Source organism: Coregonus clupeaformis, chromosome 17, assembly GCF_020615455.1.
Source record: "Coregonus clupeaformis isolate EN_2021a chromosome 17, ASM2061545v1, whole genome shotgun sequence".
NCBI lineage: Eukaryota > Metazoa > Chordata > Actinopteri > Salmoniformes > Salmonidae > Coregonus > Coregonus clupeaformis.
The window spans coordinates 186008-207772 of NC_059208.1; the positions used below are offsets into that span (position 1 = coordinate 186008).

At 44.1% G+C, this 21765-nt stretch overlaps 1 protein-coding gene and 1 pseudogene across 1 annotated transcript; both read right to left on the bottom strand.

Annotated features, from left to right (window-relative positions):
* Positions 1 to 1158: 1158 nt before the first annotated feature.
* On the bottom strand, positions 1159 to 1641 carry LOC123492942 (annotated as a pseudogene).
* Positions 1642 to 4056: 2415 nt separating this feature from the next.
* On the bottom strand, positions 4057 to 4728 carry LOC121543865. The gene has a single exon (XM_041854002.1). The coding sequence runs from the start codon at positions 4726 to 4728 to the stop codon at positions 4057 to 4059; it is 672 nt and encodes a 223-aa protein (XP_041709936.1).
* Positions 4729 to 21765: the final 17037 nt, after the last annotated feature.

Below are 21765 nucleotides of genomic sequence, written 5' to 3' on the forward strand. Positions count from 1 at the left end.
ATTAACCCCTCGTTCCATGTGTCTCTCCTCAGGCCGGTGGTAGCTGGTCCACTCCAGGACTTTGAGATTGAGGAGACTCCTCCGCCCCGTTGGACATCGAGGGGCTCCGGCGTACACCGTGAGGTCCATCCTGGATTCTAGGCGCCGGATGGGGGTCTTCAATATCTCGTGGAGTGGGAGGTACGGTCCGGAGGAGCGGTGCTGGGTGCCAAGGAGGGACGTGTTAGACCAGTCCCTACTGACCGATTTCCATCGGGGTCATCCTGGCGCGCCCTGCTCCGCGTCGTCCGGGTCGTCCTCGAGCTCCAGGTCGGCGCACGGCTGGAGCCGCGCGTCAAGGGGGGGTACTGTCACGGTTTCGGCCGAGGCTGCTCCTCTTCCTTGTTCGGGCGGACTTCGGCGGTCGTCGTCTCCGGAGTACTAGCTGCCACCGTTCTATGTTTTCTTGTTCATTTGGTTTTGTCTGTTCATAACACCTGTCCCTTATTTGTGTCTTGATTGTTCCCCTTATTTAGTTTGTTTGTTTGGGTCAGGTGTTATGCGTGATTGTTGTTTGTCAGCCTACCTCTGTATCGTGTATTGTATTTCTCTCGTTGTGTTTTACCGAGAGCTCGCACTGTGTGCGCTTTTCTTGTTTTTGACGCACTGTGTTTTTGTGCGTAATTGGTTGCGCCACCCGGTTGGGTTGGCGACTCGTTTGTTCTCGTGTTTTGGTGAACATTACTAAACGGTTGAAGTCATCCTGGTGCCTGCGCTTGATTCCTTCCACTCACCTACATACACCATTCTGACAATAATTCGTATACAAATGCTTACATTTTTATACGATCACATCTCTCTATTATGCGTGGGAATACTTGGGAACAGATTTCTTACATTAAAATCACTTGGAGCTCATTTCCTGGTGTTTTTACAGTATTTTATGTCCCACAATGATTTATATAATTTATTACATTTTTTATTAACATTATTTTTTTTTTTTGCTCAGAAAACTTGGGGGGGGGGCCAAATAAAACCACCCACGGGCCAAATTCGGCCCGCGGGCCGCCAGTTGGGGAGCCCTGCTCTACACCTTCTTCTTCTACTCCTCTTCTTCACTTGCACTTCCGCAGGGCCTCCTGCATCCTCTCATGCACATGCTCCATCTTCTCGGTCCACTCAACCCTCCAGGATGGGCCGGCTGAACAGCTTGGGCTTGCCCACCATGACCTCGTAGAGCGTGTGCAGGTTCTGGTCGACCAGGTCATTAGAGTAGCTCTCCTTGAAGTCGTCCTTCTTGCGCTCGCAGTACTCGGGCCGCACCGCCACCATCTCTATGAACTTGAGGGACTGGTTGCGCAGGTTCTCCGCCACATGGCAGTACTGGTCATCCAGCATCTCCTTCTTGATCTGCAGCAGGGAGCTGCGGTTCTGCTGGGCCAGCTGGTCCAGGGCACGGTTGACCTAGCCAAACTCGTGCTTCAGCGTCTGGATGTCCTCATCGTCCACGTGGTGCAGCACCACTCGGATTAGAGAGCCGGCCACGCCAAAAATGGGGTTGACCACAGCCACCGCTGAGAAGATGGTGGTCACACACTGCAGCACCTTCACCAGGCCCTGTTTCAGCTTGGCCCGGTCTTCCACGATCTCCATCTCCGACATGATGGCAAGCAGGAAGTCATGACACAGGGGTCAAAACCTGGCAGTGCTTGATAGGGTTGGGGAGGATGGTAGCTTCTGATACAGAGACAGAAGCCTGAGAGAAAGAGAGAGTAGAGCAATGTATTGACAAGTTGTTAAAAAAAGAAAGTTCATTGTACAAAGCAAAATCACAAGTGGAAGTGTTAAGCTCTAATAGTGTTAAATGTAACACTCACTATATTGTCCCATACCGCACATAGTTAATGTTACACTTTTGAAAGTGTTAGCTTTTTAACAATTTCACAGTGTTTCTGTAACTCTGTAAATACACTGAACAAAAATATAAATGCAACATGTAAAGTGTTGGTCCCATGTTTCATGAGCTGAAATAAAAGATCCCAGAAATTTTCCTTACGGACAAAAAGCTTATTTCTCTCAAATTTTGTGCACACATTTCTTTACATCCCTGTTAGTGAGCATTTCCCCTTTGCCAAGATAATCCATCCACCTGACAGGTGTGGCAAATCAAGAAGCTGATTAAACAGCATGATCATTACACAGGTCCACCTTGTGCTGGAAACAATAAAAGGCCAGTCTAAAATGTGCAGTTTTGTCACACAACACAATGCCTCAGATGTCTCAAGTTTTGAGGGAGTGTGCAATTGGCATGCTGACTGCAGGAATGTCCACTAGAGCTATTGCCAGAGAATGTAATGTTAATTTCTCTACCATAAGCCAATATCGTTTTAGAAAATGAGGCAGTACGTCCAACCGGCCTCACAACTGCAGACCACGTGTAACCACGCCAGCCCAGGACCTTCACATCAGGCTTCTTCACCTGCGGGATCATCTGAGACCAGCCACCAGGACAACTGATGAAACTGTGGGTTTGCACAACCAAAGAATTTCTGCACACACTGTCAGAAACCGTCTCAGGGAAGCTCATCTGCGTGCTCGTCGTCCTCACCAGGGTCTTGACCTGACTGCAGTTCGGCATCGTAAAAGACTTCAGTGGGAAAATGCTACCATCGATGGCCACTGGCACGCTGGAGAAGTGTCCTCTTCATGGATTAATCCCGGTTTCAACTGTACCAGGCAGATGGCAGATAGCGTGTATGGCGTTGTATAGGCGAGCGGTTTGCTGATGTCAACGTTGTGAAAAGAGTGCACCATGGTGGCAGTGGGGTTATGGTATGGGCAAGCATAAGCTACGGACAACAATTACAATTTCATTTTATTGATAGCAATTTTAATGCACAGAGGTACAGTGACTAGATCCTGAGGCCCATTGTCGTGCCATTCATCCGCCGCCGTCACCTCATGTTTCCGCATGATAATGCACGGCCCCATGTCACAACGATCTGTACACAATTCCTGGAAGCTGAAAATATCCAAGTTCTTCCATGGTCTGAATACTCACCAGACATGTCACCCATTGAGCACGTTTGGGATGCTCTGGATCGACATGTACGACAGCATGCTCCTGTTCCCACCAATATCCAGCAGCCATTGAAGAGGAGTGGGATAACATTCTAGAGGCCAGAATCAACAGCCTGATATGTGAAGGAGACGTGTCGCGCTGCATGAGGCAAATGGTTGACACATCAGATACTGACCGGTTTTCTGATCCACGCCCCTACTTTTTTTAAAGGTATCTGTGACCAACAGATACATATCTGTATTCCCAGTCATGCGAAATCCATAGATTAGGGCCTAATTTACTTATTTAAATTGACTGATTTCCTTAAATGAACTGTAACAGTAAAATCTTTGAAATTGTTGCATGTGGCGTTTATAGTTTTGTTTGTATATATAGAGAGTTGGGCCAATGCGGTTTCTGTCTGAACATTCCAAGAGCGCCACTTTGTCCTCCATAGCCATTTCTAAGTGATAATTGACGCTTCCACAATGTGCTGTTCATTTCTGAACGTTTCCAAAACCTGTGAAGCAATTTTTTGATACCACAAAACAGTACAGTATAATGTATATGGCTCTGGAGTGGACTACCTTTTAACATAATTGGTTCCATTTACATTCCATCTAAGAGCTTAAATAATGAATAACAACACACCATATGTGATAACGTATTTTTCTTATTAAGTGCAAAAAAGCATTTACTTAGAAAACACATTTAATTCAAGGAACAAAAACCAAAGATACTGTATACAAGGTTCATAATGCATGCATTCAGACTCATTTCTGAAAATGAACTTGACAGTGGAAAATAGAAAACATGAGGGCTGAAGTGCAACACTGCTCATTGCAAAATATTATAAAATCTATACTTAATCCATTCCATTCATTGACAAAGGAATTGCCCACCACCCAAAAGGAAATGACTATTATTTTTTAATTGAAGGAAGAGTACTAGTAGTCACCAAATAACCTTTAACCTTAAAGCCCTCATGCCCACCCAACCCTGGGAGTGAATGTGGATCAGTTCCCTTCACACTGGGCCAGCGCCTCATTCATCTTGGCCTGAATCTTCTCCACCTTGGGGGCCCATTTCATCCTGACTTCATCCTCATCATCCTCTGTGACCACCGTATATGCCATTAGTGTCATCAGGCCCATGCGAAAGACATTAGCCAGTTGGGAGCACTTTTTCTCCATAACGTCTCGGTTTTGCTTGTAGTGCTCTAGGTACACCTCCAGCAAACCCCTTTGTTCAAAAGTTTTCTCCTCTTCTATGACCCCGCTGTAGTACGTGTTCAGAGCAAGGGTACTCTTGTCTCTCTCATAGACCCTCTGGAACTCTGCCATGTAGCCCTCTCTTCCTTCAGGGTCTTTTTCAATCTGCTCCACCATGGTGTTGAGGGCAGTGTACTGGTGCTTGATATACTCTTCATATTTGCTGTACTTCTCAATGACCTCGTCCAGGTGAATCTGCTTCAGAATCTGCTGGTTTGTCTTGGAGATGCTTTCCAGCTTGGCCTGGATGTGGCCGAATGTTTTGACGTCCTTGTCTTGAGTGAGGTCTTTGGCGACCAGGCCCTTTGTCACCTTCACCACTGCGGTGACTATGTTGAAGAGTGGGTTTATGGTGGCAGCGAAGGTGGAGACATTCTCCATGCCGTCTAGGATTGTGACAGCTGTCTCCTTGTACATGGTTGCTGTCAAGTCCTGAAACTGGAGTGGAAATTACATTAAATGGAAATGTTAATTAAATAAATACTTAAATACTCTTCCCAGAGTATTGATGAAATTACAGTTTCTTATGCAATCACTGGAAGGGATTTCTTCTTTTGGTACCAGTCCAATCTACAGCTAGCATTATTCGGTCTAAAATTGTGACCAAAAAGACAGATTCAATGTCCATTGAGTTCATCTAAAATAATGATAAGTAATAGAATATTACCTTGTGGTTCTGTAGTAGTAGTAGTAGTAGTAGTAGTAGTAGTAGTAGTAGTGAAAGTATTTATAGTTGTGGTTATGTTGTCTCTGAACTGGCAGCTTTATATCCATCTGAAGACCCTGTTCAGTCCTCTGTGCCATGTAAGGGCAGAGTGTGGAAGTGACTCATGCATACACGATGCTGATTGGGTTACCTGGAAAAGGCTACTCTTCACTCCACTTTTGATTGGCTCACAATTCCACGGCTGCAGTGTAGAACATAGCTGCAATCAAACTTATTATGAGTGATGCCAACTTCCATGGAAATGTTTCATTAATGTTTCATTAATGTTTCATTAATGTTCATGTTCATTAATGTTTCATTAATGTTGAAACCCCACCTCTTTAAGGAATACCTGGGATAGGATAAAGTAATCCTTCTACCCCCCCCCACAGCGGAGTCACTCACCACCTTCCGGAGACATTTGAAACCCCACCTCTTTAAGGAATACCTGGGATAGGATAAAGTAATCCTTCTACCCCCCCCCCAAAAAAAATTGTAAGTGGTTATCCCACTGGCTATAGGGTGAATGCATCAATTTGTGAGTCGCTCTGGACAAGAGCGTCTGCTAAATGACGTAAATGTGCCCTTGAGCAAGGCACTTAACCCTAATTGCTCCTGTAAGTCGCTCTGGATAAGAGCGTCTGCTAAATGACTAAAATGTAAATGTAAATGTTCTACAGGAATGAGGAGCGACATTGACAAAGTGCAAAAATTACGTTGATTGGGTCATGGGGATAAGGCTAATATGGAAATCTTTCATTAATGTTCTAGTGAAGAATATAAATACTAAGCTATATTGTATGGAGACAAAAAAGCTACATTATATTATTTTAGACTAAAATAATTGCTCAGAAAATGAGATTTTCTAAAAAAGATAGGGGTCAAAATAACTGGCACCCCTGATTTCAATACATTTCAATACCTCACCTTGTGAGGATAACAGCACTGAGCCTTTTTCTAACATGATTGGGAGGGATCATGGACCATTCCTCCATACAGAATCTTTCTAGATCCTTGGTATGCTTCATCTGCACTTATGGACTACTCTGTTCAATTCAAACCACATTTTCCAATGGGGTTCAAGTCAGGAGACTGATGGCCATTGAAAAATGTTGATGTTGTGGTCAATTAACAATTTCTTTGTGGATTTTGATGTGTACTTAGGGTTATTGTCTTGCTGAAAGATCCACTTGCGGCCAAGTGTCAGCCTCCGGGCAAAGGCAACCAGGTTTTTGGCTGAAATGTCCTGGTAGTGTTTAAAGTTCATGATGCCGTTGACCTTAAAAAGGGCCCCAGAACCAGCAGAAGCAAAATAGCCCCATAACATCAAAGGGCCACCTCCATATTTTACAGTAGGTATGGGGTTCCCTTTCTGCTTATGCTTCCTTATTTTAACGCCAAACCCGCAACTAGTGTGCGTGGCCAAAAAGCTTTATTTTAATTTCATCCAACAAATGTAATAGCAACAACTGCCCCGTTCAGTCCTCTGTGCCATGTAAGTGAATGTTGTGGGAGTGACTCATGTATGCTGATTATGGGGTAGATGCAACTCTTAATTCCACTGTTGATTGGCTCACAATCCCACAGCTGCAGAGCAGAACATAGCTGCAACCCAATTTATTTTGAGTGATGCCAACTTCCATGGAAATCTTTCATTAATGTTCTACTAGAATGAGGAATGACAATGACAAAGTGCAAAAATTACTATTCCAAAATTGGAGAGCACATTGGGAGGGATCTTAGTCCATTCCCACAGAAAGTATTCACACCACTTCACGTTTTACACATTTTGTTGTGTTACGGCCTGAATTTATAATGTGTTAAATTTAGATTTTGTGTCACTGATCTACAAACAATACCTCATAATGTCAAAGTGGAATTTAGTTCATAGAAATTATAGAAATTAATAGAAAATGTAAAGCTGAAATGTCTTCAGTCAGTAATTTTTCAACCCCTTTGTTATAGCAAGGCTAAATAAGTAAAAATGTACTTAACAAATCGCATAATATGTTGCATCAACTCATTCCCTGTTCAATAAACATGAATTTTAAATGACTACTCCATCCCTGTATACCACACATACAATTATCTGTAAGGTCCCTCAATCGAGTAGTGAATTCCAAGCACAGATTCAACCACAAAAACCATGGAGGTTTTTCAATGCCTCACAAAGAATGGCACCGATTGGTAGATGTGTACAAAAATAACTGACGCTGAATATGCCTTTGAAACATGGTTAAGATATTAATTAGGCTTTGGATGGTGACTCATGCATTCGCGATGCTGATTGGGTTACGGGGAAAAGGCTACTTACGCTTCAATCCACTTTCGATTGGTTCACAATCCCATGGCTGCAGTGTAGAACATAGCTGCAATCCAATATATTCTGAGTGATGCCAACTTCCATGGAAATCTTTCATTAATGTTCTACTGGAATGAGCAGTGACAATGACAAAGTGCAAAAATAATGTTGAAAGTTATGATGCCAGATGATGCAATTGCACACACAAAGAGCTACTGAGATAAGGGTGTTCATGGTTGCTGTTTTAAGACAGCCTCTAAATACAGTCTCCCGAGTGGCGCAGTGGTCTAAGGCACTGCATCACGGTGTTAGCTGTTCCACTAGAGATCCTGGTTCGAATCCAGGCTCTGTCATAGCTGGCCACGACCAGGAGACCCATGGGGCGGTGCGTAATTGGTCCAGCGTTGTCCAGGGTAGGGGAGGGAATGGCCGGCAGGGATGTAGCTCAGTTGGTAGAGCATGGCGTTTGCAACGCCAGGGTTGTGGGTTCGATTCCCACAGGGGGCCAGTATGATAAATATAAAATAATGTATGCATTACGGCCAAACTGTAAGTCGCTCTGGATAAGAGCGTCTGCTAAATGACAAAAAAAAAAATACCACAGCTGTCATGCAACTGATTGTCAGTAAAGGGGTGCACAGACGAGGTGTAGCAACAGCCCAAATAATACTGTACACATTGCAGTCAGTGGCAATTTTAGCATGTAAATCTTGGTGGGACAAACGCATATATTTTTTTAAATGCATGCCAGCAAAGCCACTACACAACACAACACTAAACAATACATTAATTGCACTATAACGGCGACAAACGGTGCCCACAAACTGTTATGGCCTACATAAAGCTGTCCCGACAGCGGAGCTTTCCTTTCAGCACCATGGAGTGAATCCTTACCACCGCTACACCTGGCTGTCAGCGGAGTCAGCCTCAATTGCTGCCTTTGTAAAACCATAGCTGATATGGCTGACTTGCTTAAACAAACTTGGTTTCTACTGACTCCTTGTGGTTTTGTGTAATTGGATAAGAATCACATTCTCCTTCAATAATAACAAACGGCAACATGAGTTTTGACTTTAGAACCATACTCAAACATTATTACATTTATGTTCAGTAAATTCATAATGTTTGTTCTTATATCATTAACACTTAGCTCTAAGTATAAGCAAGTGGAAGCAAGTGAGCTGCGACGAGGTAGGCCTATACTTTCAGCACTTTCAAAATGGACACAGACAGAAATTCAGATAAATGCTAGTTCAGATAGGGTGTATTCGGGAAAGTATTCAGACCTACATTTGGTTACGTTACAGCCTTATTCTAAAATGGATTAAATTAATTATTTTCCTCATCAATCTACACACAATACCCCATAATTACAAAGTGAAAACAGATTTTTAGAAATTCTTGCAAATGTAATTACATAAGTATTCAGTCCCTTTGCTAAGAGACTCAAAATTGAGCTCAGGTGCATCCTGTTTCCATTAATCATCCTTGAGATGTTTCTTCAACTTCACTGTGTCCACCTGTGGTAAATTCAATTGATTTGGCATGATTTGGAAAGGCACACACCTGTCTATATAAGGTCCCACAGTTCACAGGGAATGTCAGGTAGGCGGCAGGTAGCTTAGTGGTTAAGAGCGTAGTGCCAGTAACCGAAAGGTCGCTGGTTCTAATCCCCGAGCTGACTAGGTGAAAAATCTGTTGATGTGCCCTTGAGCAAGGCACTTAACCCTAATTGCTCCTGTAAGTCGCTCTGGATAAGAGCGTCTGCTAAATGACTAAAATGTCAGAGTAAAAACCAAGCCATGAGGCTGAAGGAATTGTCCGTAGAGCTCCAAGACAGCATTGTGTCGAGGCACAGACCTGGGGAAGGGTACCAAAACATTTCAAGAACACAGTGGCCTCTGTCATTCTTAAATGGAAGAAGTTTGGAACCACTAAGACTTTTCCTAGAACTGGCCGCCCGGCCAAACTGAGTCAGGGAGGTGACCAAGAACCTGATGGTCACTCTGACAGAGCTCCAGAGTTCCTCAGTGGAGATGGGAGAACCTTCCAGAAGGACAACCTTATCTGCAGCACTCCACAAATCAGGACTTTATGGTAGCGTGGCCAGACGGAAGCCACTACTCAGTAAAAGGCACATGACAGCCCGCTTGGAGTTTGCCAAAAGTCACCTAAAGAACTCTCAGACCATGAGAAACAAGATTCTCTGGTCTGATGAAACCAACATTGAACTCTTTGGCCTGAATGCCACATCTGGAGGAAACCTGGCACAATCCCTACGGTGAAGCATGGTGGTGCAGCATCATGCTGTGGGGATGTTTTTCAGCGGCAAGGACAGAGAGACTAGTCAGGATCACGGGAAAGATGAGAGGAGCAAAGTACAGAGAGATCTTTGATGAAAACCTGCTCCAGAGCACTCAGGACTTCAGACTGGGGTGAAGGTTCACCTTCCAACTGGACAACGACCCTAAGCACACAGCCAAGACAATGCAGGAGTGGCAACGGGACATGTCTCTGACTGTCCTTAAGTGGCCCAGCCAGAGCCCGGACTTGAACCCGATCTAACATCTCTGGAGAGACCTGAAAATAGCTGTGCAGCGACGCTCCCCATCCAACCTGACAGAGCTTGAGAGGATCTGCAGAGAAGAATGGGAGAAACTCCCCAAATACAGGTGTGCCAAGCGTGTAGCATTATACCCAAGAAGGCTCAAGGCTGTAATTTCTGTCAAAGGTGCTTCAACAAAGTACTGAGTAAAGGGTCTGAATACTTAAGTAAATGTGATATTTCAGTTTTTATAAAATAAATACAAACCTGTTTTTGCTTTGTCATTATGGGGTATTGTGTGTAGATTGATGAGGGATTTATTTATTTATTTAAATACATTTTAGAATAAGGCTGTAACAACAAAATGTGGAAAAAGTCAAAGGGGTCTGACTGCTTTCAAAATGCACGGTAAATTCAGCAAGATGTTGAGGCCTTAACCTTACTCTTCTTTAAGTCACCACACACACACAGAGAGAGAGAGAGAGAGAGAGAGAGAGAGAGAGAGAGAGAGAGAGAGAGAGAGAGAGAGAGAGAGAGAGAGAGAGAGAGAGAGAGAGAGAGAGAGAGAGAGAGAGAGGGAGAGAGGGAGAGAGGGAGAGAGAGCGCGAGAGAGAGAGATGCAGTTAGCCTACCATTTGAAGTATTTTATTAGGCCTACAGTTGAAGTCGGAAGTTTACATACACTTAGGTTGGAGTCATTAAAACTCGTTTTTTCAACCACTCCACAAATGTCTTGTTAACAAACTATAGGTTTGGCAAGTCGGTTAGGACATCTACTTTGTGCATGACACAAGTAATCTTTCCAACAATTGTTTACAGACAGATTATTTCACTTATAATTCACTGTATCACAATTCTAGTTGGTCAGAAGTTTACATACACTAAGTTGACTGTGCCTTTAAACAGCTTGGAAAATTCCAGAAAATTATGTCATGGCTTTAGAAGCTTCTGATAGGCTAATTGACATCATTTGAGTCAATTGGAGGTGGACCTGTGGATGTATTTCAAGGCCTACCTTCAAACTCAGTGCTTCTTTGTTTGACATCATTGGAAAATCAAAAGAAATCAGCCAAGACCTCAGAAATGTCTGGTTCATCCTTGGGAGCAATTTCCAAACGCCTGAAGGTACCACGTTCATCTGTACAAACAATAGTACGCAAGTATAAACACCATGGGACCACGCAGCCGTCATACCGCTCAGGAAGGAGACGTGTTCTGTCTCTTAGAGATGAACGTACTTTGGTGCGAAAAGTGCAAATCAATCCCAGAACAACAGCAAAGGACCATGTGAAGATGCTGGAGGAAACAGGTGCAAAAGTATCTTTATCCACAGTAAAACGAGTCCTATATCGACATAATCTGAAAGGCCGCTCAGCAAGGAAGAAGCCACTGCTCCAAAACCGACATAAAAAAGCCAGACTACGGTTTGCAAATGCACATGGGGACAAAGATCGTACTTTTTGGAGAAATGTCCTCTGGTCTGATGAAACAAAAATAGAACTGTTTGGCCATAATGACCATCGTTATGTTTGGAGGAAAAAGGGGAAGGCTTGCAAGCCGAAGATTACCATCCCAACCGTGAAGCACAGGGTTGGCAGCATCATGCTGTGGGGGTGCTTTGCTGCAGGAGGGACTGGTGCGCTTCACAAAATAGATGGCATCATGTTGAAGGACAATTATGTGGATATATTGAAGCAACATCTCAAGACATCAGTCAGGAAGTTAAAGCTTGGTCGCAAATGGGTCTTCCAAATGGACAATGACCCCAAGCATACTTCCAAAGTTGTGGCAAAATGGCTTAAGGACAACAAAGTCAAGGTATTGGAGTGGCCATCACAAAGCCCTGACCTCAATCCTATAGAAATGTATGGGCAGAACTGAAAAAGCGTGTGCGAGCAAGGAGGCCTACAAACCTGACTCAGTTACACCAGCTCTGTCAGGAGGAATGGGCCAAAATTCACCCAACTTATTGTGGGAAGCTTGTGGAAGGCTACCCGAAACGTTTGACCCAAGTTAAACAATTTAAAGGCAATGCTACCAAATACTAATTGAGTGTATGTAAACTTCTGACCCACTGGGAATGTGATGAAAGAAATAAAAGCTGAAAAAATCATTCTCTCTACTATTATTCTGACATTTCACATTCTTAAAATAAAGTGGTGATCCTAACTGACCTAAGACAGGGAATTTCTACTAGGATTAAATGTCAGGAATTGTGATAAACTGAGTTTAAATTTATTTGCCTAAGGTGTATGTAAATTTCCGACTTCAACTGTATGTTTACTGTAAAACACCCTTATTTATTATTATGCCCGAAATGTAGGTAAAATAGTGAACGCGTTAATCAAAGCGTATGTGATACAGTCAGATACAAAATGATTGGCATCCTTGTAAAAGATGAGCAAAAATGACTGTATAAAATAAAGAATACAAATACTGAGCTCTATTGTCTGCTCAAAAAATGGGAAAACTATATTATTTTACACTAATACAGAGAAAGAGATGTTGTTTAATAAGTAATACATTTATTTTCACAAAGATAGGGATCAAAATAATTGCCACCCCTCTTTTCAATAGCTCACCTTGCCAGCCTTTTTCTAAAATGTTTTATGAGATTAAAGAGCACATTGGTAGGGATTTTACACTTGGGGTTATTGTCTTGCTGGAAGATCCACTTGTGGCTGAACGTCAGACTCCTGTTGAGGCAACCAGGTTTTTGGCTAAAATGTCCTGGCATTTGGTAAATGGTCAACCTTAACAATGGCCACTGGACCAATGGAAGCAGAATAGCCCCATTGATTGCTTTTGAAGTGACAGGTTAGGGTGAAATCTGTAGCCCATCTCCGCTGCATCAGCACAATTGACAGCGCCCTACACACTAAAGAGAGGCCTATTTGGCAATGAATATAGGCTACCAAATAGATAGGGTAATTAACCTATTACAAACAGCCTACAGTATGTGAATGCAGCCATGCACACAGTAATAATGCAAACTAAATGCTGAACGCAGTAGCCTAGTTATTCATACAAAACAAAAACAATGAAAGGCAGTTTGGCTTAGAATATCGACACAATTGCGAATGCGAACAAAACCCCAATGCACACAAACACACACACACACTGCAGTCTGTGCAATACTGATTTCTTGCTCCCGCTCCCTCCAGCAACTTTTCATTACATTTACATTTACGTCATTTAGCAGACGCTAAACTTACACATTGGTGCATTCACCTCATGATAGCCAGTGGGACAACCACTTTCCAAAGTGTTTTTTTTTATTTTATTTTTTAATGTTTTTTTTATTATTATTATTTTATTATTTTATATATATTTTGTGGGGGGGGTAGAAGGATTACTTTTATACTATCCCAGGTATTCCTTAAAGAGGTAGGGTTTCAAGTGTCTCCGGAAGGTGGTCAGTGACTCCGCTGTCCTGGCGTTGTGAGGGAGCTTGTTCCACCATTGGGGTGCCAGAGCAGCGAACAGTTTTGACTGGGCTGATGTTAGCAGAGAACGACAGGGTGTTGTCCAGGGTCATGCCAAGGTTCTTTGCACTCTGGGAGGAGGACACAATGGAGTTGTCAACCGTGATGGCGAGATCATGGAGTGGGCAGTCCTTCCCCGGGAGGAAGAGCAGCTCCGTCTTGCCGAGGTTCAGCTTGAGGTGGTGATCCGACATCCACACTGATATGTCTGCCAGACATGCAGAGATGCGATTCGCCACCTGGTTATCAGAAGGGGGGAAGGAGAAGATTAATTGTGTGTCGTCTGCGTAGCAATGATAGGAGAGACTATGTGAGGATATGACAGAGCCAAGTGACTTGGTGTATAGAGAGAATAGGAGAGGGCCTAGGACTGAGCCCTGGGGGACACCAGTGGTGAGAGAACGTGGTGCGGAGACAGATTCTCGCCACGCCACCTGGTAGGAACGACCTGTCAGGTAGGACGCAATCCAAGAGTGAGCCGCGCCGGAGATGCCCAACTCGGAGAAAGTGGAGAGGAGGATCTGATGGTTCACAGTATCAAAGGCAGCAGATAGATCTAGAAGGATGAGAGCAGAGGAGAGAAAGTTAGCTTTAGCAGTGCTGAGAGCCTCCGTGACACAGAGAAGAGGAGTCTCAGTTGAATGACCAGTCTTGAAACCTGACTGGTTTGGATCAAGAAGGTCATTCTGTGAGAGATAGCAGGAGAGTTGGCTATAGACGGCATGCTCAAGAGTTCTGGAGAGAAAAGAAAGAAGGGATACTGGTCTGTAGTTGTTGACATCGGAGGGATCGAGTGTAGGTTTTTTGAGGAGGGGTGCAACTCTTGCTTTCTTGAAGATGGAAGGGACATAGCCAGCGGACTAGTATGAGTTGATGAGCGAGGTGAGGTAAGGGAGAAGGTCTCCGGAAATGGTCTGGAGAAGAGAGGAGGGGATAGGGTCAAGCGGGAAGGTTGTTGGGCGGCCGGCCGTCACAAGTCGCAAGATTTCATCTGGAGAGAGAGGGGAGAAAGAAGTCAAAGCATAGGGTAGGGCAGTGTGAGCAGGACCAGCAGTGTCATTTGACTTAACAAACAAGGATCGGATGTCGTCAACCTTCTTTTCAAAATGGTTGACGAAATCATCCACAGAGAGGGAGGAGGGAGGGGGAGGAGGAGGAGGATTCAGCAGGGAGGAGAAGGTGGCAAAGAGCTTCCTAGGGTTAGATGCAGAGGCTTGAAATTTAGAGTGGTAGAATGTGGCTTTAGCAGCAGAAACCGAGAAAGAGAATGTAGAGAGGAGGGAGTGGAAAGATGATAGGTCCGCAGGGAGTCTAGTTTTCTTCAATTTCCGCTCGGCTGCCCGGAGCCCTGTTCTGTGAGCTCGCAATGAATCGTCAAGCCACGGAGCAGGAGGGGAGGACCGAGCCGACCGGGAGGATAGGGGACATAGAGAGTCAAAATATTCAGAGAGGGAGGAGAGGAGGGTTGAGGAGGCAGAATGAGGAGATTGGAGGGAGAAGGATTTAGCAGAGGGAAGAGATGATAGGATGGAAGAGGAGAGAGTAGCGGGAGAGAGAGAGCGAAGGTTGCGACGGCACATTACCATCTGAGTAGGGGCAGAGTGAGTAGTGTTGGAGGAGAGCGAGAGAGAAAAGGATACGAAGTAGTGGTCGGAGACTTGGAGGGGAGTTGCAGTGAGATTAGTAGAAGAACAGCATCTAGTAAAGATGAGGTCAAGCGTATTGCCTGCCTTATGAGTAGGGGGGGGACGGTGTGAGGGTGAGGTCAAAAGAGGAAAGGAGTGGAAAGAAGGAGGCAGAGAGAAATGAGTCAAAGGCAGACGTAGGGAGGTTAAAGTCACCCAGAACTGTCAGGGGTGAGCCATCCTCAGGAAAGGAACTTATCAAGGCGTCAAGCTCATTGATGAACTCTCCAAGGGAACCTGGAGGGCGATAAATGACAAGGATGTTAAGCTTGAATGGGCTAGTGACTGTGACAGCATGGAATTCAAATGAGGAGATAGACAGATGGGTCAGGGGGAAAAGAGAGAATGTCCACTTGGGAGAGATGAGGATTCCTGTGCCACCGCCGCGCTGACCAGATGCTCTCGGGGTATGCGAGAACACATGATCAGACGAGGAAAGAGTAGTAGGAGTAGCATTGTTTTCTGTGGTAATCCATGTTTCCGTCAGCGCCAAGAAGTCGAGGGACTGGAGGGTGGCATAGGCTGAGATGAACTCTGCCTTGTTGGCCGCAGAACGGCAGTTCCAGAGGCTACCGGAGACCTGGAACTCCACGTGGGTCGTGCGCGCAGGGACCACCAGATTAGAGTGGCAGCAACTACGCCGTGTGAAGCGTTTGTATGGCCTGTGCGGAGAGGAGAGAACAGGGATAGACAGACACATAGTTGACAGGCTACAGAAAAGGCTACAATAATGCAAAGGAGATCGGAATGAAATTAACTAAGCATCTGGGAAAGCGAGAGAGCGGGGCCTCCCTCACTTACTTTTCACTGAAACACTCAAATATAACTCTCCCAACTTCCACTTTAGAAATTATAATTGTTGTAAACTACAGCGGTTCAATGTTTCTAGGAATAGACTCTAACTTAGTTTATTCAGCTAGCTAATTTGGTACACCGAATCATATGACGCCAAAGCCAACTAGCATGCCAGCCTCCAATAACATGGTTTAGCACCAATACTCGGTTCCAACAAACCACCAGTGTGTTAACACGCCAAGCAGATCATTCGTGTCCGTGTCTAACGTTGTGTAACATTTTGGGGTAGTTTTGACAGTTTGAGTGAGTACGTCGTCAACTTATTCAGCCAGTTAGTTAGCTAGAATAGTTAGCATACTAGCTAGCCATTGCTCTCTGCCAACGAACTAACCCCTCCTCCCATGGCACGAACACACAGAGAGCCAAGCTAACGTTAGCTAGTCACCCATGTCCCGAATTCCCTTGAACGACTCTGGTTACCAGTATGTAAAAACAAAACAAAAATAAATGTAGGTTATAGCTTACCCTTAGTAGCTACTGTTAGCCAGTTAAGTGCAAAGCTAGCCACTAAATCGATTCAGCCAGTTCGCATCTGTCCCAACAGAGAGAAAGCGTCTCCAAATATTAATGCTAGGTCATTCCAGCTATTGTTTGGTTAGCTATCCAGGTAGCTACATTTTGAGTACTGTAGCTACTAACTACCTAACGTTAACGTTTCAGATATTGAGGTTAGAAAAACAGCTGAATGGTAGGTAGCTAGCTGGCATAATTACCGGTACTCTTAAGCGTGGAATAACATTGGAAACAACTATCCACAGTTGCTAATAGTTACCAGTAGCTACCCGCTAGCTAGCTAGCTTTATTGGTCCAGGTAGTGAGTTAGCTAGCCTTGTGCTTCACCGGGCTCAGTGAATACAATACTTACCTACAATAACTAAATATATGCCATTTAGCAGACGCTTTTAGCCAAAGCGACTTACAGTCATGCGTGCATAAATTTTTGTGTATGGGTGGTCCCGGGGATCGAACCCACTACCTTGGCGTTACAAGCGCCGTGCTCTACCAGCTGAGCTACAGAGGACCACAGATAAACTACCTACAATACCTAACTACAACACCTACCTACCTACAATCTAAATACATGGTTTAATCTTTACTCGACACCATATGAGCCAAGCTTATCTCCCGCCAGAGAGAGACATAACCTCACCCGTCGATGTACTACCTTTTTGTTTACAAAGCCCTACTACACAAGCTTCCAACTTACCTAACTTGGTTGCTAACACATAAAATAATGAGGAGGTCAGAGACCTGGCAGTGTGGTGCCAGGACAACAACCTCTCCCTCAACATGATCAAGACAAAGGAGATGATCGTGGACTACAGGAAAAGGGCTGTAGTGTAGCAGGTTGAGAGCTTCAAGTTCCTTGGTGTCCACATCACCAACAAACTATCATGGTCCAAACACACCAACACAGTCGTGAAGAGGGCACGACAACGCCTATTCCCCCTCAGGAGACTGAAAAGATTTGGCATGGGTCCTCAAATCCTCCAAATGTTTTACCGCTGCACCATTGAGAGCATCCTGACTGGTTGCATCACCGCCTGTTATGGCAACTGCTCGGCCTCCGACCGCAAGGCTCTACAGAGGGTAGTGCATACGGCCCAGTACATCACTTGGGCCAAGCTTCCTGCCATCCAGGACCTCTATACCAGGCGGTGTCAGAGGAAGGACCTCAAAATTGCCAAAGACTCCAGCCACCCTTGTCATAGACTGTTCTGTCTGCTACCGCATGGCAAGCGGTACCGGAGTCAAATGGCTACTTGGACTATTTGCTTTTTTTACGCTGCTGCTACTCGCTATTTATTTTCTATGCACAGCCACATTACCCCTACCTACATGTACATATTACCTCAATTACCTTGACTAACCTGTACCCCCGCACATTGACCCAGTACCAGTACACCCTGTATATAGCCTCGTTATTGTTATTTTATTGTTGCTCTTTTATTTTTTACTTTAGTTTATTTAGTAAATATTTTTCTTACTGTAATTCTTATTTTTCTTAAAACTGCATTGTTGGTTAAGGGCTTGTAAGTAAGCATTTCACGTTAAGGGCTACACCTGTTGTATTCGGCGCATGTGACAAATCAAATTTGATTTGATTTGATTTGAAGTCAATGGGACTTGGCCTGAAACTCTGAGACCAGCAAGATTCTAATTATGACTGAAAGTAACACTAGTCAAAATAGAACATTTTCCATACATAAAAACTTATATTTAAGTTATTTTATATGTGAATGACTTTCAAGGACGACGTGTATGCGGTGAGCGAAGTCAAGCGCAGGACACAGAGCTACTGGCAGACGTACTTTACTAGTCAGTAAAGAACATACAAAACAAAACCTCCTAACAGGGAGGAAAACAAATACACGCATACGACAACAGCAATGCCGACCTAACGAGACACAAAACAATAACACACAATTACCAAACGAGAGACATGGGTAAATATAGGGACTACAAACAAACATAATAGCATACAGGTGTAACCACTCAAGACAGAACAAGACAAACACCGAAACATCGATCGGCAGCAGCTAGTACTCCGGGGACGACGAACGCCGAAGCCTGCCCGAGCAAGGAGGAGGAGCAGCCTCTGCAGAATCCGTGACAATGACTGATATCTTACCTAGCTGTAGTGCTATTGTCATTCATTCTTCTCAGATGAGGTGAGAGAAATTACGCTTGTAAGATGCTCTGCTCGCGCACTCCATGCCCAACCGCTCTCAGCTGACGCATGCGGACTGAGGGTTTGTTAGCAACGGTAAGCACGCTTTTGACGGCATGCTCCTGGCTGAGGTTCTCTGAATCTATCCAAATATCTGTAAGGTCCCTCAGTCAAGCAGTGAATTTCAAACACAGATTCAACCACATATCAGAGATTATGCTACAGGACTGCTTTGCCAGCGCTGATTGAAATATGTTTTGATACTCCACCGATAACATTGACGAGCTAACCACCTCCGTCACCAGCTTCATAAGGAAATGCATCAGTGACGTTGTCCCCACAATGAAGGTTTGCTGCTTACCCAATCAAAAGCCATGGATTAACATCAAGGTTGGCGCTAAACTGCGGGACAGGGCTACCACACACAGGGCCATCGTAGATAACCTTGAGGCTACGTTTCAGTAGAGGAACAAGTACAAGAAGTCCCGTAACGACCTCTGCAGAGTCATCAAACGAGCAAAAGGACAATATAGGAATAAATTGGAATCATATTATACAGGCTCCGACGCCCATCGCATGTGGCAGGGACTACAGTCTATTACAGTCCAGACGAACTTAGCGCATTTTCTGCATGCTTCGACAATAACAACACCATACCGTGTGTGAGGGCCCCCCCACAAACCATAGTACTGGGGGATCTCGCCCTCCGAGGCCGACTTGAGTTAGGTCTTTAATCATGTATGAAACATGTATGCACTCACGAACTGTAAGTCGCTCTGGATAAGAGCATCTGCTAAATGACTACAAAATTAATAAAATATATATATATCGGTCTGCGGGACCGGACGGTATTCCAGGGTGTGTTCTCAGAGCATGCGCAGATCAGCTGGCAGGCATATTCCCCTTCATTTTCAACCTCTCCTTGCTCCAGTCTGTAATCTCCACATGTTTTAAGATGACTACCATCAATCTTGTTCACAAGAACTTTAAGGCTTCATGCCACAACGACTGCCGCCCTGTAGCACTCACATTTGTAATCATGAAGTGATTGAAAGGCTGGTTATGGCATTCATCAACTGCATCACCCCAGACAGCCTAGACCCACTCCAATTTGCATGGCGCCCCAACAGAGCCATAGACAACGCAATTTATATTGCTCTCCAGAATTCCCTCACCCACATAGATAAGAGGATTACCTATGTGAAAATGCTGTTCATTAACTATAGCCCAGCGTTCAACACCATTGTCCCCTCCAAGCTCGTTACCAAGCTTAAGACCCTGGGACTGAACACTTCCCTCTGCAACTGGATCCTGCACTTCCTGACAGGCCAGCCCCAGGTAGTTAGGGTAGGTAACATCACCTCCGCCACGCTGACCCTCAACACGGGGTGACGATGAGACAGCCTACAGGGAGGTGGTCAGTGACCTGAAAGTGTGGTGCCGGAACAACAACCTCTCCCTCAATGTCAATAAGACCAAGGAGCTGATCGTGGACTAAAGAATACTTTACAATGGTCTACACACACGCACACAGTCGTGACGAAGGTGCGACAGCGCCTTTTCCCCCTCAGGTGGTTGAAAAAGTTAGGCATGGGCCCTCAAATCCTAAAACATTTTACAGCTGCAACATTGAGAGCATCTTGACTGGCTGCATCACTGCTTGGTATGGCAACAGCACCACCCTCGATCTCATGGCGCTACAGAGGGTGGTGCAGACAGCCCAGTACATCAGTGGGGCCAAGCTCCCTGCCATACAGGTCCTCTGTATCAGGCGGTGTGAAAGGAAGGCCCGCAAAATCATTAAGGTCTCCAGCCACCCAAGCTATGGACTGTTTTCTCTGTTTCCGCATGGCAAGCGGTACAGGTGCATCAAGTCTGACACATAACACTTTGTATTCAGGACATGAAGTTCATTTCTTTGCCACATTTTTTGCAGTTTTACTTTAGTGCCTTATTGCGAACCAGATGCATGTTTAGGAATATTTTTACTCTGCACAGGAGTCCTTCTTTTCACTCTGTAATTTAGGTTAGTATTGTGGAGTAATTAAATGTTCTTGATCTATCCTCAGTTTTCTTCTATACATTTGGGACAAGTCCAACACAACACATCACTGAGTACCACTGGGAGACAAATTCACCTTTCAATAACCTAAAACACAAGGCCAGATATTCACTGGATTTTCTTAACAAGACGGCATTGAATGTTCCTGAGTGGCCTAGTTACAGTTTTGATTTAAATCAGATTGAAAATCTATGGCAAGACTTGTAAATGGCTGTCTAGCAATGGTTAACAACCAACTAGACAGAGCTTGAAGAGCTTTTAAAAGTGCAAATATTGTACAATCCAGTTGTGCAAAGCTCTTAGAGATTTATCCAGAAAAACTCACAGTTGTAATAGCTGCTAAAGGTGATTCTAACATGCATTGACTTAGGGGTGTGAATACTTATGTAAATAAGATATTTCTGTATTTCATTTATAATAAATTAGCAATAATTTCTCCAAACATGTTTTCACGTAGTCATTATGGGGTATTGTGTATACTGTAGATGGGTGTGAAAAAAATGTAATACATGTTTAATTTAGGCTGTAACTAGGGCTGTGGCTATCACGATTGTCAAGCAAATAACTGCCGGTTTCATGGTAATTGCCGTTAATTAACATAAACACATTTAACATTTCCTGGCTTTCACACATAGCCTACAAGCCACTGATGCAGACCTTTGGAACATCTACATTATAAAAAGTCTAATACATCCATGTAATGTAGCCTACACCTTCACAATAAATCCATTATTTATTTTAGACATGTCTAAAGAAACATGATATGAAGAAAATGTAGTCTATTTTAGAAGAACAGAATAGCATACTCTGAGATGTATGGAAAATGTATGCACTCACTAACTGTAAGTCGCTCTGGATAAGAGCGTCTGCTAAATGACTTAAATTTAAATGTAAAATGTCCTTATGTTAGGTCCTGTTCTGGCTATGCCATATGGCTGTGGGCTACGCTAGTTCATTTAGCTGACAAGAATTGCTTAGAATTCTGTGGCATTATTTTATATTATATTATAGTATGAAGAATACAATTAAACAAAGCTGAAAAAAATAGAAAGGATATTTTCTCCAAACGATTTGAGGTAGTGCACACATGCGGCTATTCTGTGTTGAGCGGTTAATAAACAAAGAAACAGGTACTCAATAATA